General features: G+C 40.7%; 1 protein-coding gene across 7 annotated transcripts in view; it reads right to left on the bottom strand.

Annotated features, from left to right (window-relative positions):
- The window catches only part of LOC121904923 (vacuolar protein sorting-associated protein 13B-like), a 342,443-nt gene that overhangs the window by 293,450 nt on the left and 30,212 nt on the right, over positions 1-18,781 (bottom strand). For all 7 annotated transcript variants that reach the window (XM_042422732.1, XM_042422733.1, XM_042422734.1 and 4 more), the window contains 6 exons: positions 15,138-15,305; positions 13,715-13,896; positions 11,980-12,154; positions 6,249-6,523; positions 2,433-2,528; positions 562-684 (listed from right to left, as the gene is read on the bottom strand). In XM_042422732.1, the coding sequence (XP_042278666.1) occupies positions 562-684; positions 2,433-2,528; positions 6,249-6,523; positions 11,980-12,154; positions 13,715-13,896; positions 15,138-15,305 (1,019 nt within the window). The remainder of the gene's footprint in view (positions 1-561; positions 685-2,432; positions 2,529-6,248; positions 6,524-11,979; positions 12,155-13,714; positions 13,897-15,137; positions 15,306-18,781) is intronic.

Genomic DNA, 18,781 nt, shown 5'->3' with positions numbered 1-18,781 from the left:
AAAGAGGAAAGTGAGGAGAGGCATGAAGGAGAGGATGCACAGAGAGTATAAAAAATATTTAAAAATATTTCAGATGTAAAATAATAATCTAGCCCAAACTACATCAAAGGGTCTTATCCCGATATAGTTTCAAAGAATTTAATGTAAATGATTTGCTGCCTTTATGAAATGTAATATACCATAGGTGAGCACACAATTCAAAAAATAAACTTTAAAACACAGTTAATACACAGTTGATGAAATATATTGATTTTAATTGAGCCCAAAAGCATTGCACTGTGCATGAGCAGATGGTGAGACTGCTGTTGACAAAGTGATGTATGTGGCAAACACAGAACATTATGGTGAATTACAAAAGGCAGCTGTATCACACGCTTCCATAAACAAACCAGACCACATCTCTACCTCCTTCTGAAAGCAGTTGGGAGCAATAGAGGCCACAGGGGACATGGTTTAGGTGAAAGTGATCCCTTTTCTGGGCTTTTAAATTCCCTTTTAATCTATTTCACTCAAGTTTTTCCTCTTTTTCATCTTTCCTTGAGGTTTTTAAGCTGTCTTTACCTCTTCACGTCGGTTCATGTTTTCTTCAAAATCCCGTACTCCCATGATGCCTTTCAGGCAGAGTGCCCGGCAGCCCACAAAGCCAATCTGACAATCGAAGAAGGGCTCCCCCATCATCAGCACCTGGAATAAAAACCAGAGGAAGAGACTTAAACCACAGTTTTTATACTCCAGATTTATTTACCTCTGCATAAAGAACAATGTGGGAAATGAATAGGCTCTGGAGCCTTTTCCCTCCAGGGGGGGAATAAAGAATACAAAGGCTTATCCAGTTAATAAAACCACAAACCATATTAATTAATAAAAATGAATATGAATAACTTTGCTGGGTGGTACGGGAATTTGAGGAGAGACACGAGAATGTGACAGTATGATGTAAGTTAAAACTGAAGAGAATGTTATGAGGGGAAAATGCCAGAGATTAAGAGTCCTTTCCTCTCCAAAGAGAACACCCAGGACGTAAAATGTCTTAAAGCAGTCAACAGAAGCCCAGTAAAATCATAACAGTGCAATAATTCACAGAAATTAATTTGACTGAATTACCTTTTTACATTGCAATAAAACATAAAATGTGAAATTAATGACAGTTTAAGACTCAATTTATTGTTGACTTGTCACAATCAAGGTTATCCACTATGACCAGTTTGAGGCCATGTTGGTTTGTGGTGCTGGCGAGGTTGTGGGCTCATTTTACTGAGATAAAAAGAGCAGGGGTCAGACAGCTTCCATTTTCCCCTCAAGAATGGTGCGTTCGTGTGTTTGTGCGAGAGCAGACCAGCGGCCCCCGTAACAAGGAAGGTGTGGTTCTCTCTCACTCACCGTGCCTTTGTTTGACCCAGCAGACAACTAAACAGAGAGCAATCCAATAAAACTTTACGTTTCACCACACAATAATTACAAGGCCTAGTTTTCCCTGTTTTACTAGCCATTCCTTTGCCTTTCAACGCTCTCACTTTTGGTCTCAGTTCAGACTGCTCTCTCTCTCTTCCAGCAAAAGCATAAATTACAGAAATTGGAATTGGAAATATCTCAGAATTCCCACATCTGGTAGAAAGCTTAGGAGCAGAAAACCCCTTTCCTACTCCAAACAGGTAATCAGAGAAAAAGGTTTAAAAATATTTTCTACGCAGAGGGGGAAATGCGGAAATGATCAGACTTGGGCTTGACTCAGGCACAGATTCCGCTGTGTTCACAACAGGCCACGGATTAGTGACCTGGAGAAGCTTTATATGTGTACTTATGGAGGGGATTAAGATAAACATCAATACAACAGTGAATAAGGAGACAACAATAATAATCATAATAATAATAATAATAATAGAGGATCAAAAGGGAGGACAGGGATCATTACAGGTATGTTTTATACATGATGGGTAATAAAGTTGCTTTCCAGATGGGTATGACTGATAGAGGGAAGATATCACTGACAGATATTTCCGTTAAAATTATAGTTGAATCCAGATGAGGTTTTTAAAATACTAATGTTCATCGTCATTAATACTGTTTACAATGCACAATATGACCTAAAATCAGGATATCAGGATACATTTTTATATTTACCTCAATATCCAATAAATGTAACAATAACACATAGTGCATGGTATTTCATTTCTCATTATCTGATGAGATGGGTTAAAGTTTATGGACTTATGAATTGAAATTTGGGCTGATTGGTTAAACTCCAGTTTTGCAAGCTGTCATTGGTTGTTATAGCTTTCTCAGTTTAATCATATGGAGTTTAGAAAATCTTTTGATTAAAAATTGCAGTATGAATAAAGAAGATACATCTATCATTCGTGTTCAATCCTATTACAATTAACATTTTTTCAGGAAATTCTTTGGTGCAACAAATTCATTCAGATGAGTCTTACCTCAATAGTGATTCCCTCTTGCTCCAGGCACAGGACCTCTCTTGACTTGACCTTCTGAGGACTGTAGTAGCTGCTCTCGGACTGGGTCTCTGTCAGCTGAGACAGAGGACAGAGGGACAGAATTAATTTAATATTTTTCAGAAAGGTCAAAAATTGATTTTAATAAGTCTGAGTTTCTAAGTTAACGAGGGTAGAATAAGAAAAGCATCAAATACTAGAAAAAAATACGACTCAAATATAAATTCTAAGTGAGATGCTTCAGTGGGGGTCCCAAAAAATATATCAAATTAGTAGAATTTACAAAAAGAATTTACAAATAGTTTAATTTGTCGTCACGAGTAAAGCTATGTGACAGTGCTGGGTTCAAAAAGTTCAAAAATGATTTAAGAGCCAGATCATAACCAATTAAACAAGCCTAGAGCTTCAAATGAAAAGTGAGCAACATTGGTTAAATATAGAGGAGATTTTGCCACCTGAAATGTTGAGAGTGGACAGAATAAGTCATAGTAACTGCAATAAAATGGATGTCACAAAAATGCAACATTAAAAAACTGGAAAGCATATGTCTCATTTTGTGTGTGTGTGTGTGTGTGTGTGTGTGTACCCCCATTTCACTGCTGAAACAGATACATGATTTGAAAAATAAACAAAAGCTATGCAAGTCTTTGGATGTGAAGGGCAATGAGGCCCCGGAAAATAATGTTTAAAACCCTAAACAATAACATCCAAACAAGGACAGATGACATTTTCTTAGATCAGAGACAGAATGCCAGCCTTGGGACATTTTGGTCGTTTTCTCTTCCAAGTTTGGATGCAGGCCAAGGACATTCATCAAACCACATGACAGCCACTCCTCCCTTATTCTAGGGGAGGCCCTCTCTGGATTTTTAGGGACTAGTGCAGTGCCCATTCAAAATGTGCCTGTTTGGAACTGGCTGATTACTTATTATTTCTCTGGAACCGCATATGTATGTATCAATTGAAAAACATAGATTAAAATAATAACTAATAAAAAATAAATTAAATGGTTTAAATCCTGACAAAAACACCGGTGTGACTAAACTGAGGTTAAACTGTAGAAGCAGTTCACAGCCTTCTATTGGTTGTTTCCGTTGCCAATCAAACAACGTTTGCACTCCTATTGGCTAGTTTTACAGCCTCCGCCTTTGTTTTTTCCTCCTGTGTATGCTCGTCTTCTCTCTGGAGCAATTTATCTGAGTGAGGCGTGCGCCTTTGTCCTGCTTAACAAGTCAGAGCCCAGAAGCCCCGCCCCACTGGGATGTGACAGTGTTTATATCAAACAGCGCCTGCTGCACTCAGATACAGAGCTGAGCGGCTCGCTGTTAGCTTGTTTATTCAAAGTTTATTAATATTAAACGTCCAAACTGCACCAATTCGACACTGCACATCCTTGGGTCCCCAACAATACATCTGCCAAGTGTGATGTCAATCGGATGAACAGTTCTCGAGATATGCAAATGAAACACATAGATACAGACGGACAGACAGACAGACAGACAGACAGGCAGAGATTCCTTGCTTTTAAGTTAGATGAACTGCAGTGCCTGTTCAAAACATATCTGAGACATCCTGCAGTAAGTCTTGAACGTACATGCCCAGTTTCCTTCACAGTACACAGTTCAATAGTAGAGTTTAAGTCTCTTAAAATTTTTTCAAGTTGTTTATGAGGTATTTTTATATATTTCTGAACCTGCCTGAGACATCCTGCACTGAGTCTGGAGCTTACATGCCAAGTTTAGTTCACAGTAACAGTAGAGCTTAAGTAAACTTTTTCAAGTCATTAACACTACAAGGTATTACATATTTCTCCAGAACCACTCATCCAAACAACTGCACTCGACACTGCACTTCCTTGGGTCCTCAGCAATACACCTGCCAAGTGTGAAGTCAGTCATATGAATGGCTGTCGAGATACGCAAAGGACACACATACAGACAGACGTACAGACAGAGGTTCCTTCCTTTATGGTTAAATGACAATCAGAACATGACTGAAGCACTCAAGATACCAAGGAAACTGATAATGTAAAGAGAGAGAGCGTCTGCTGAAAACTAGTTGGTTGGGGTGAGTGAGGTACAGAGCTGTGATGCTTTTGAGTTTAGCCAGTCTAACTGTTGGTACAGAGCAGAACTATACAGGCCCCAACCCATTCAACTTTAACACAGGAAGCAGGTGCAGAGCAAGAAGCAGCTGTGCCTTATTATCCCTACTGATGGAGCAGACTCTCTCACCCTCACTGCCTTCCTCTCTTTCAATTCCAATGGTCTAATCCCATGTGGGGGACCACCTCAACCCAACCTGCAGGTCCCCTGGAGCAGCGGTGAGCAAGGATGTTAAATTATCTGACTAAAGAATTGCTCTGTCTGACAACATGAATGCACAGTGGCATTGACACTGAAGAGCTGCCGATCAAACCGAGACTGTACCTACAGTCAACCTGAAACAACACAGCAGGCAGGCAGAGAAGCAGCATAGCATTGGAGAACCAACACAAATGCTTAATACAACCAGTAATACATAGAGTTGTTGCTGCCACTACCTTCCCTGCTACCTCTCCTTTATTATATTTCAGCCCTTCTAAAGGCTTTGGATTCCAACACAAATCAAATGATTCTTTATGAGGCATCTTGGAAATGTCATAACATTGGATGTGAATATTGGGGTACTTTGTCTTTATGTCCGTTTCTCCAAAATGTAACATGGTGGAAAGGATCAGATGGAAAAGTTGAAAGACTTTGGGAAAACTTGAAATTTGCTATTGTTGACATAAATGAAAATACTGAAAATAAAGAAACAATGTTTCTTAAAATGAAAAATGGCATGAATTTTGGCATGCAATGAGAGCTTGGCAGGTGTGCAGAAGTGAAAGAGGGGAACAAATGGTCAGTGCTAAACTATGCATTATGTGTGTAAAAGTCATTAAAGTATACTGCCAATTTCCCTGATCAAACAGATCTGGAGAGTAATGCGTCAGCAATCTAAAAATACCTCTCTGATTTCACGTCCATGTCAAACTCTGGTTCAGGCAGTGGCTGTTCAAAGACATGAAATTCCCTCAAACTAAATACTTCCTTGTAGGAAAGAGACGAGAACGTTTAAAAAACCATCCTTTCAGCTGTCTGCAATTACTCTAGACGAGAAGCAATTAATTGATTAAAAGAACTCAAACAATACAGGAACAATTTAAACATTATTAGAAAAGCACCAAGGTCTGGTTGGCCTGAGACATACCTCCCCTTCACCAATCACACATGCTGTCAAGTACACACATACACACACACACACACACACACACACAAGCAGTAATGTGATCTGAAACGCCTGAACCTGAGGGGAAACGCAGATGAATTCCAACTATTCTGAGTGAGCAGGCAGGATTAAAGTTAGGGATCAATTTCTGAATAGTCATCATACCATGTATAATGTTTAAAACATTAACGTGACCCGAGACGCCAGTTAGCGGTTACACTACCCTCCCCTGTACCGCACACAGAGACAAAGAGGATTGGAACTTCCTGGAGATCAAGCTGTTCTTTAAGACTCAAAATGACCACAAAATAAAAGATGTAGGGGTGGGGTAGGCAGTAGGAGTGAACAAGCAAGCAATAATGGTAGCAAGGAAAAAAAAACTAATTGCTAACACAACGATATACACGGATTAAAGACATTCACATTCTTGTCTTCAAGCCTATCCATTCTCATATGTTTTTTTTGGACACAAAAAGGTATTCAAAGTATTTTTGTTGACACTGTGTACAATACATGTGTGTGTGTTTTTTTTAACAGTTGAATTACCTTAAAGGTAACAGAAGCTTTAGTGCAGTAGAAGCCTATAGAAACGATGGGGTCCTTGGGTGTGTGTTGTTGGGGGCTGTTGGGAATGCCTCCTGTCTCTCTCTGCTGGTAGAGGCCTTCCTCTCCTTCCTCCTCTGTGCCTACGATGGCTGGGACGAAGGACCAAGCCCAGGACACCCAACCCTGGTCTGCCTCTTCAGGATTCCCAGACTGCATATAGAAGTCTTGACTGGAGTACTGGCTAGTCCCCTGGCTCTCCATATCCACATCCATCCCTAGAGGGGAAAAAGTCTTAATTAATTATAATGCAAATATAAACAGATTTTACTGTTGTTTAAATAGTGGTGGAACAAAACTGTCAGGGTTACTGTCTGCAGGTCATCTGTCTTTCACTCCTAGAAAAAGTATGTTTAAGATGCTTAACATTAATAATTAATTCCAAACATTGGATGATCTGGTTTACACAGTGCAGACATAATAAAACATGCATAATTATCTTAAATAAAAACAGAAGGTCATTGTCTTATGCAAAAACAAATGTGTTACATTAGTACAAACTTATATTATATTCAGACCAGGGTTCAGATTATTAACACTCAATTCTCACATTAGAATGATTTTACTCTAATAGTTAAAACAATTTCTGTGGACAAACTGGTCAAACAGAGAAAATTCTTGATAATGAAAGTGTCTGTGCCCAGTGCAGAACACTAAATTAATTTGTCCATGCCTTCGGGCTAATTTAATACAAGCAAGTTGTTTCAGCTGTCAACTGAACACACAAAAACAGCACAGACCAACGCGGTTTCACAGTAGTTACTGCCAACGCTCCAGTATGCAGGTGTGTGAGAGTATATGTGTGCTGCATGAACTCACTCTCTGTACATCTGTGGAGATTGATTGTGTGTGTGTGTGCGCGCACGAGTGTGTGTGCGCACGTGTGTGTGTGTGCGCGCATGCGTGCATGTGTCTGAGAGGAAGTCTATTCCAATGGAGGCCAGACAGAGGTACGGTGAAGCCCACTCAGTTCTATCTTGCCCCTCTTTTTCAGCAAATCATTTGGGGGTGGGGGGGGGTCACACGTTTGACCAAAACGCCACACACCACATCGTCTCTGATCCTGACCTCTGAACTTGTCCCATCGTGTCTGTTTCCATACACGTCGGGAGAGAGGAAGCTGATGTCAATACACAAGAATGTGTAATCCCATTCCTTGCAGCCTCACGTCCTCGAGAAAACAATATTGTCCGTGAGGTCACAGCTTAGGAATCCCAGAGGCTAAGGCGGTGAAAATTATGACATATTTTAATTAAATCTTTCACTTTGCGAATTGGCAGTTGGAAATCCCATGTTATGGCTTTTTATCTCTCTTCCCCAATCTCCCTGTCCGATTCTATCTCCCATTTCTCTTTTTTTATCCTTTTTGTTTTCACTCTGTGGAAGCCTTTGAGGTGTCAGTTCAACAAGTTAAGCTCTTTCGCTTCACGTCACAGCCCGACGAAGCCTACGTTTGAATTGCAAGGCAATCAAAATAAAAGCGCAATTACCAATCAAGTGATCAAAACATACCGGCTTAAGGAGACTTTGATGTATTAATCCAAAGAAGTGAGTGAAAAATTCCCAGAGAGAGATGTGGGCTGGCCAAAATGTATCCTGCTGTGGGGTAGAGCGATATGACAGCACAGATGTGAAATACAACCTCCACTGTTCTCTGCTTCCCTATTAGAACAATCAAAGCTTTAATGACTGGATCTTTTTTATGGACAACTATCAATATAAGTGTTGTACCACATAAGCGTCCATATGTCTGTAAACAGAGCTCAGAAGCACCATGTATCATCCATCACTTAGGGTCATGGCTGGTTATCATGAGTCCAAGGTCTCCAGGCAGTGGTGTATGTGTAAGTTAGCAAGGGAGTGAATGTGTAAGTCAGTGAATAGCTGAGTGACATTGAGCCAGTGAGAGAGGAGGAGTGAGAGAAGGCAGTGCCCTCACAGGCCAGTAGATGTCCCTCCATGTTTATAGAGGAAGAGGTGGACTGGTTACCTGACCAATAAAAAGGCTACTCTGCATCTTATGTATCTGCTGAATGTGCATGCATGTTTGGGCATACGTGCATATATGCACATACTCAAGCTAAACTTGATAGATATTCAGGGCTTATCACATAAAACAAAAGTACATACCAAAGTGTAATGCTTTCCCCACCCTCTCCTTTAATTTGTCCAGTCACAGATTATCTGTCAGTTCATCACTTCCTAACAGGTAATACAGTACCTACATATATTGACACACCCTTCAGTGTGCTACTTTGAAAATAATGGAACACATACCAACATATGCATCACATATTGTTTCATTTTAACACTACCAGTGTGACATTAACATCAAAATGTTTCAAAATCCATTTTAGCAGCCATGGCAGGAGAATATAAAACAACACTCTGCTACACAAAAAGCTGATTAATCCATAGCCACAGACTTCTAAACTCAATGCCCTACGCCTCGTCACACAAATATTGCAAAGTGAAAAGATGATTAAAAAAGGACCTCTCACGCCACTGGGCTAGCATAAGGGAGCCACATGAGGTTTATAATGGGGCGATAGCCTGTGGCCTCTAGCTGATAGTGTGATGGTATGGTCCATTCGAAAGGGCAGAGAAGGCGAGCTCTCCTTCAAAGCAAACCCTCAGCCCTACATGCACACTGTACAGAACACAAAACACACACACAAACGCACAACAGCTCCAGTCAGTCATACACATGCTCACATGCTATACAGAGAGGCGCGCATGCATGCATGCACGCACACACACACACACCCTGCCACACTTTAGCAGCCACAGGCCTCGGTTCGTAATTCTTCACATACTTGTTGAAACCGTACAGCTTTCGCTGCCGTGACCAGCTGGTCCATTCAAGCATGTTAGTCATCTATGTTTCCGACCACTGAAATTTTTACAGTGTTTCACAGACTTCATTGAATTTCAGACAGTAGGAAAACTAGCCGTCTAATCCTGACTGAAAGGCTGCTTTGGTTAGTGACACACAAGTATCCCGCGCCATTCACCTATTAGGGCTATTCATTAATGAGACATTGGCTCTTACCTAAAAGAGAGATTCAAACAAACAACATACAGCCACAGTGAATCATGGGCATATAAACACATTACAAGGCTTTTTCCACTTCGTTAATTGGCAAAAAGAAAAACACCTTCACATGGGGGAAAAATTAATATTCCCTTTGAAAATGTTCTAGAAAGAGCCGCTTTCAATTAAAAGTCACGGCTTATTAATACAACACAGAGTGGATCCAGATTGAATCCATTACTCTCAGCTCAATCTTTTGTCCGCATATCCGCACACACATACACTCATACACATACGCTAATTTTGTAAGACGCACACACAAATATAAGCCTCAGTCCAAGAGCATCAGTTACAAAATCCTGCTCACAGCAAGAGTAAAAAAAACAAGGAACACACACACACACATAGGGCATTGAAGCCAGAGTGTACAGCAGAGACACCACCAGCAGCCTATGGGAAATCAAATGAATGTGATGAAGTACCATGTACGATACTGAGATCATGTTCCAGAAATCATGTGACAATGATTGTTTCCTACAAACTACAACCCACAAAAATAAATATGCATGTAAGCCAAGTCAGTCACTATAAGCATCAACATACATGAATGTTGTAGTACTCAGAACCTAAAGGCTGTACCAGTTTAAAAAATATACATCATATTTTCTTATTATAAATAATAAATCATTTCAGCTATAATTCTGCTATTATTATCAAAAGACGTAAGTTTTGTTCTTTAAATCTGAAATGAATACACCGAAAACCACATGTTCGTGAACAAGCCTGAAACCCTCTCAACCCCCATTCCAACAAACACACACCCACCTACTGCATACACGCACAATTGCCCCCCGCCCCCTTTCAGCTTCTTCACTCTGTCGATTACTTCCAGCATAACAAGATCTGGGGGCGCTCAGGTTCCAAGAGCTGGTCCCCTCTTGTATATTTTTGTGATGGGATACTAATTCATTCTCAGAGGCTCTGCATAGCAGTAGCATGACACCGACTCTTACATCTGGCATTGGACACTGAACTGGAAGCTGCGCCAACTTGCAGTAAAAGTTCCAGGCCAACAGGCAGGGAGTAAGTTAGAGGGAGTGAGCGAATAGGCTGTATTGTGTTGGGCTGCCTGCTTCCCCTCTGCCCACCACTTCCCCTCCACCATAATTTGCTCCTGGTGCTACAGAGGCTGATTTAGCCCAGTGGGACCTACTGTAGGACTTTATCCTGTTCTATTTGGCAGGGATGGGGATGAGCAGTTGGGGAGAGATGAGATGGGCGTTTCGGGAATGAGGTGGGGTTTTCGTAAGGGGGTTTACGGGGGTGGCTGCAGCTATTAAAAGTATGTATAAATATGTATATGTACGTGTGTGTGTGTGTGCGTGCAAGCGTGCGTGCGTGTATGCTTGCGTGAATGCAAGCGTGCGTGTGCCTTTAACTCCTACTTTACGTGTGCAAATGCTGCAGGTGACTGTGCATAGTGGTATGCCTTCTTTCACAGGCATACCGCATACTGTACATGTCTGTATGCGGTATGCCTGTGAGAGAAGCCGACTGCATGTGTGTGTGTATCGCTCGGCTCCTGAATGTAGGGAGTGTGATTTCCTGTGGGGTTCCAATCAGAAAGGCAGAGATGGGCCTGTGTTTGATTCATCCTCTTCCCTTCATCCTCCTCTCTCCTGCCTCTATACACATGGAGGGGATCAGGCCTGACGACAACGGTCTGTGTTGAGTTACACGCTCCGGCGTTTGTTTGTGGAAAAAGCAGGAGGAGCGCACACCATGGTCAAAGTGATGTTCAATGTCCCATTTAGGATCAACAGCAGCACATGGACAGACAACTCCCCCCCCCACCCCCACCCCCCGAACAGAACAAGGCAACATGCAGCGCATCATGGGATGAAAATGCTGTCTAAGGAAAAAGTCAAAGCTTTGTGTACAGTCCGATGGCTCATTAACCACTTCAGAGCTTTGAAGCACATTTTTTTTATTTTGAGAAATATGACTGCTACAGGAACCAGACTTCTGTATTCACTGTGAAACTTAAATATATCACTTCCAAATTAATTTTGATAGAACAGAATAATGCCTGTAGAAAAAAAATTACTATCACAGTAAAATTTTGGTCCATTTTGCTGTACATGTCCCTTGCTTGGTACATGGAGAGAAATGTACAGCTACAGCACAGCAGTTTCAGCAAAAAGGATGGCGCTCTGCCTCATTCTACTATACTGTGGGTAAATGAATAAAGAACAAAATTCTATGTAGTCACTGGGTGCCAGCTGCAGTAGTAGCGGCAACATCAGTTGTTGCTGTAGGGCATATTCAGTAATAGTTGTTATTAAAATATTCAACAGCAACAAATATTTTTATCATACGTAGGGCAGCATCTGCAGCTGCAGATCACCAATCTCATACCATCCTTACTTAACATGCTCACGCAAGTTCTCTTCAGGGGCCACTGCTAGTCATAAAGTTTCAAATTCTACTGAAAGCAGCTTTAAAGAAACTCTGCTCAGATCTTTTGAAAACATTTGAAATAAAAAAAGCAACCCAGTGTTTTTTAGATTACAATAAATTAAAAACAAAGAGAGAACTGTCACTCCCCTCCCAAAGAGGGCTCTCTTTCTCCTCACTCACCAGATAAACTTGTTCCAGCCTCCCTGACATGACCACTGCCCTCTTCTCCCTCTCCTTCTTTGTGTCCTCCGATTTCCCCATAGTAGAGGGCAATAATCAGCTCTAAAATGCGGATAAACATGGGTAGCTGCTGATCAGTAATGGACAACTTCAGGCTCTCCACCATGGTCTGGATCTGAGGAAACAAAGAAGAAAGCATAAGAGATGGTTTAAATTTTGAAATTTGATTTGTTAAATTATATGTTTAGATGTGAAATGGGCTACAGGCCCAACCACCTCTGGTGGGCTCCCACATAATGTGAATTGGAATATTTAATGAAAAGGTCCTATAAGAACTGGTATGGATTCCCCTCTGGCTAACTGATGGATGATGAGTGTTGCATGTGGAAGACACAATTTCTGCTCCTGTTAAACAAATATGCTGTTATATGCTGACCTACAGCTACAAACCGCAAATTATGGTTTGAATGTGAGTAGATGTACAGTATAGAGTAACAAGAAGGAAGTAGATACATTCCACAATATAAAGACAATGTCAGAATAAAAGGAAGTCAGGTCCAAACTGAAACAAATGTACCCACATAATACATATAATGTGAACCAATGTGTTTACTGTAATCATCTACTGCAGCTACAAAACATTTCACTCAGGCACAAGGGGTTGTATTATACATTTTTTTCTCTTCAAGAGAATAAATACAGTATTAATAAATTATAAATAACAGAAGACGTAACAAAATACAGTCAGAAGTGCACTTGCTTGCATGTTATTCTGTAACATGCTGCTATAACAGACACAACTACTCTAAATGTGGCAAACCATTCATGTGTGATTTTGTTGATGGGTCATTGTGAAAACCTTATTCAATAACACTAAACCACAAAGCTTGTTACTGACTGTATGTAGATGGGAATGCGCCAGTTCTGCTTTAATTCAGCCTGTTGACAAAATTAGTTTCACAGATAAATGGGATTGAATTAAATTACCACAATGTAGCTTTATAGTGGAGAGATGACAAATGCAATACACAGAAACATGAACCCACAGACAGCCACAATCGATTTTCTGGCTAGAACCTACAAACGTTCACAAAATTGACTTATTTAAACCAAGAGTTTTAGAGGTTAAAATGCATCAGTAAAAGAATTAGGTTAACTTCTTCCATCAGAAATAGTTTAGATATTAACTACATAAACAAAACTCCACCACATTAAGGAACAAGACATCTAAATCTCTAATCTGTGATGTTCACCAAACATCTTTCACTGCTCCACTGACAATGAGTAGAAAATTACTTTGACTGCCTGTGATGATTCTCTAGTAAGTACTTTTTTTCTGAACAAAATTGTTATATTATTTGAAATTAAGCTATTTTGAGATTAATGTTCAGACATTAAGCAACATTATAAACTTGCACCAATGATGTTTCATAGTACATTATCAGTGTAGTCCAAAAGCTGTTTCTTCCAGACATGATAACTGTCTAGACTGGGTGTTGATCACTGGATTAAGACATTAGGCTGAAATTAGTCAATATCCTGCTATTGAGTTCATAAGAACTAACCATCACAAGTAAGTCACATATTCCTATAATAACTGTAAGCAGCTATGACAGGCTTTAACTTTCACTAGCATGTATTACATGTTTGGATGATAGCGAGATTAACCCATATAAAAACACATTCTCTATATTGAGCTTTGGCATTGTTATTGCTGAAATTTGGAGCAGCTTACTTTGATCACAGATGGGATCTTGGAATTGATGTTGTCGTAGGTAAAATGGAGACGTGTTCTGAAGGAGCATTTGTACAGCAGCGGGTCCTGGTAAAACTCGATCTTGCCACTAGCGTTCCTCTTGTCCAAGCACACAGTACAGTCAGCAAAGTTGATCACTTTCCTAAGGACCAGTTCTGGAGCTGCACAGCGAGAATAGAAGACAAAATGAATATAGATTATTTCATGTACAACACATGAGAGTTTGACCCCTACATATACTGTGCTTGACAATAAACCAACATGTCAACATGTGTATTAGACGTGTACGTGCACAGAAAAATGTGAGCCTTCAGAGTGGTATCATTGGGGGATATTATTAAGCATACACAATTACACCTAACAGTAAATCCCCATTATCTGTGATCTAGAAAGATCAGGGAGATGATACTCAGCAGGCGTCATAGAACTCTTGTGTAATGTTGAATTCACAAGGGTTGTATGTGGGTGTGTGTGTGTGTGTATTTGTCTTGTGGAATGGTACCGTACACATCATCAGATTTTATCTTGTCACTGACTCACTCACCCCACCAGACCGATAACAGCACTCATCATTCCCAGAATGATTCTATTCCTCAGTGCCAGTAACTACTATTATTTTAACCACTATTTGTTTCACTTGCTGGAATGAGGCTCCCTTAATGAAAAATTCCACAGTGATAACAATGCCTGAAAATGACCATTCATGATTTCTCCGTTATAGACTTTTATGATGGTTTGAAGGACTAGCTCTCTCTTTAAAAGTTATGGTGGTATTTTAAGTTTAAAATATGTGTATTTCTCTGGCAGTAACCTCAGAAAGCCAGGAGTGTGTCACTGTCCAGCAATGAGAAACATTATGTAACTAATGGGATAGGTAATGGCACAGGTAACAGGAGCGGTCAACACGTTGATTTTGATCAGTCTCATTAGGTGTTCAAACATGACTGAGCAGCTTGGTTTAACATTCTCATTCTTTCCTATATGTAATTCATGTCTCTACCTCAAGGAATTGAAACCAAAAACAACACATGAACCATGTAGCCATCAAATGCAAGGGCCCACAAGGATTGCATTTCCTACCATTCTATTTACAAGTGGTATGCTAAGGTTTAAAATCCCCCACCTCATTCATCTTTTGTGGTTTTAAATTTGAGCTCTTCTGTGTCAAAGCCCACTCTGCATAGGCCCTACACATGCTGCTATCAGACTGGGGAGTCTGAATATGAGACTATTCTGGCAGCTGACTTTGGGCATTTAAACAAACAGCCACGTTGCCTGATGTGTACGTTTGACCTTACTTTGAACTAACAAAATTAAACACTTACTGTAGTATATAGGTTCTTGTCTCAGCAGATTTACTAGTTAATCCCACTACCAAGGAATGTAAGCAGTCATTGCTCACCAGTGATGTCCATGAAGGCCCTCTCCCATATATCGTCCACAGTGTAGCACTCTGCTGAGGTAATGTTGACCGACAGCACAATGTCATCTTCCACATACTTCAGGATCAGGTTGTTCACCACAATATTGACATTGTTCACCACACGCCTGATCAGACTCTGCACATAACCTACAAAAACATAAGCATACACATGAGAAACATGTTAAATGACACAATTAGTACACATAAAATAATACACAAAAACCATACATACATAGAGACACACATGCACACAGGAGGACAAAGTAGCTATATTAGCATACATTCACTAGCATATATCAGGACTAGATTAATTTTGTGTTGAGACACCGTAAAAAGAGTGAAATCCAGAGCTGCATTCCCTGAAAGTCTAAGCTCAATACCACTGACCCCTGCCATCCTCATGGGCTCATAAATAAGAGGAGGTCCTGACATGTTATTTTTCGCCACAGTCTATCCCTTGGACACGTACAGTGAAAGGAACTAAATATCCATAAGAAAACATTTTTACTCCCACCATGCCTGAGCAGCGCTACAAATCCTGGGTGAATTTATGAATCTCTGAAGGGCTCTCCTCTCCTCTCAGATGCAAAGTCCTGTTTAACCCCAAACTATGCACATGCTGCCTCAAACATATCCCTCCCAAGCCCGTTAAAACAACTGAGGAGCCTGCATGTTCATACGCGGGCTTCATTGCATGAGAACACACATGGATTAGCACACAAACACACACACAATACAGGACTATACATATTTATACAAGATTGAGTAATCGATGGCACAGTGAAACTCTGGCCTTGGGAATGCCAGGATTCTAAATGAATGACCCACTCTACCAACGCTGAGAAGAAAAAAAGAAATGGGCAACGTATGTTGAAAAACACTCACTCATCACAAAGGATATGATAACAATGAGAGACAGAAAGGGACTTGTATATTTTGTGGTGATGGAGAGCAAAGGCTAGGGAAATCAATTTTGCACAAATGGAAAAAAAAACAGGAATATAGAAATAGATTTTTTGGTGAGGGTGAAAATTGGGAGGCTGGTAGCTTTTGTGGTGAAGAGGCGGAGGGATGTAGTAACCAAGAGCAAGAAGGAGAGAAAGAGCAGTCCCATAGATTGGGTTTCAGCAGAGCTGAGGGAGCCATCCTGCAGTGTTACCAGTACCTCCTAATGGCCGCAGTGACGCCCAGAAACAGAAGCTTCGCAGGAAAAACATACATGGTAAGGTCATTACTCAACAAAGTAAGAAAGAACTTAAAATATTACAGACAGGGGAGTTTCGACCATAAAATATGAAAATATACACCAATAAATCCTCCTAACCACAGGACCAATGGCATTATTCATTCCTCCCATGTACTGTTAAACACAGTCACTACAAGTTAAAACATATAAACCTTTAATGCTTTCCTCGTATTTTCCAAACCAAATGTTTGTCTTCCTGTATCTACATGCCTGGCCCAGGGCATAACAGAACCGATAATTAGGCAGAACTAAATGGTGCTGTTGATGAAAATATTTATATGAATTGGTTAGCTGTTCTGCCACTTGTACACAGGCCTGACTACACATTAGCATAATCCAATTGACAAAATTCTCAAGAGTTTGCTGCCTGACCAAACAGAGTGGCAGGAAGAGAGGATGACATAATATAAACTCAACTAATAAACGCAATGTGTGTTTGTGACATTTGTGCGTGGCCTTGCATGCATGTATGTGCTTCCCTGAGTCTGAGTGTGTGCCTGGCTGCTCTCTTGCGTGCATGAATGTGGCTGTGTGTGGCTGTGGTTCTGGGGTCAGTCAGAAAGCTGCTGTCGCACCTGCAGCCTAGGCAGTAAAACCAGCACTTTACCCCCTGCTATTTCCCTCTCTGGATCTAATTTGCCCGTGTCAAGGTGTCTCTCTTTCTCTCTTGCACTCTCTTACACTTGTTATACTTCTTCTTGCCTTGCACCAAGTCCAGGGCCCCAATCCTTCTCTCTGCGAGCCATCGCGCTGCTCTGAACTTCTGTAAACAATTGACACAGCCAGCACCTGTGCTGCGGCCCACAGGGAAGGAGCCCACTTAAAACTGTTCAACCATAAAATGACTGGAAAAAACAGCTCCTTTATGTGATCTCAGAACAGGCCAAGTACTCTCTTCTGTGCAATACAGGAAAGAAACACTATACTGTCCATGTTCACCATTTTTCCTGTATATGGAAAGTATTAGCAGCTATTAGCTGTGCCAGTTATTAGCCACGGAGAGAAAGATTGACAAGTCCGTCAGACAATAAATATACTGTAAGTTGGTCCTGCTGTGTTATTCTGAAATGTAATTAGTACAGTTAGCAAGGTAGCCAAAAGAATACATAGCTACTGTGGACAATAGCCCCTTTAAAGTGCTACATATAATTCACAAAATCCTATACATTCCCATGACAATTTGAGCTTTTATATGTAAAATTTAAAACACCAGGATCGTAAACATAGTGAAGCAAGGATCTCACATCCACTATGGCAACAGTTTCCTGCAGGATCCTGGAAACATTGGCCTATATTTTTGGCTGGACGGGCACAAATCAGCCCTGTAACCCCAAATGTCTGTCCATAACTGACTCACTGAGTGATGAAGTTACACCATTGGTTGGACTGCCCAGTGTTGAAGTTTCCCTATTAACCACTGGTCTTTCAAAATGAATTGGTGCAAACAGTTTCTGTTAAGTCCTCAGTGGGTGTTTACAGCAGAGCCCCGAGCACAGCTCGAAATAAGTTTTAAAAACACATTTACCAACTGAAGCGTCTCACACGGAGGCTGGCAGGAGCACGAACCCACAGATACAAAGAGACCCGCTGGATCCATTTTACCAGCCTGCTAGGCAGCCAGCAGCTAGTTACCATGGCTAGCATCGTTAGCATAGCCGTGCTGTGCTGTGTGTAGCCTATGGACTGCATAAAAATAAGGTGTAGTCGCAGTGTTTCAGGTTTAACAGCGCCGTGCTGGGCAGGTGACAGGTGTGTTGACGGCGTTTGTGTGCTCTGAGAGACATCACGTCATGGATATAAAGTCACACAGCTGACTGACTGTTAGCCTAGCATGCTAATCCCACATAAACATATGGATGAGACCATATGTTTACAGACATCCACAGATGAAAACAGATGAAAGAGCAGGGGGAGTTAACAGATAATTAGAATAGTTATAATTAAAATTAAAATAAGTTCTTGTTCAAATCAAACATCCCAAGTTATGAGTGGAAAGAATTGTTCTTGCAACCGCATTGATACCCTTTTTAATCCAAATGCTACTTCAGTACACTTTAACAACAAAAATAACTGGGACCACTGCAGAAAATTGCTGATGAACATTTAATATCCAGGTATTCACATTATAGACACTACCACTGACTATCCCTGTAAAAAATTGGCCACAATTTTGCATATTGACCATACACGGTCCAGCCATATACTAGGTTTTGACCATAGACTGTAGGTTTGGACCTAGTTTTGTTACAAAGTTACTATCATCAGTAATATAAGGCGTCTAATTATGTTAGCCATTCTGTTAGCTCTTGGGCCTCATATACTGTAGTAAAAGTGTAGATTCACAGAACCTAACTATGCATGGTACAGCAGGTCTCCA

Source organism: Thunnus maccoyii, chromosome 10, assembly GCF_910596095.1.
Source record: "Thunnus maccoyii chromosome 10, fThuMac1.1, whole genome shotgun sequence".
NCBI lineage: Eukaryota > Metazoa > Chordata > Actinopteri > Scombriformes > Scombridae > Thunnus > Thunnus maccoyii.
Note: the sequence above shows the minus strand (reverse complement) of the source record. Positions and strands in the feature narration are given on the sequence as shown.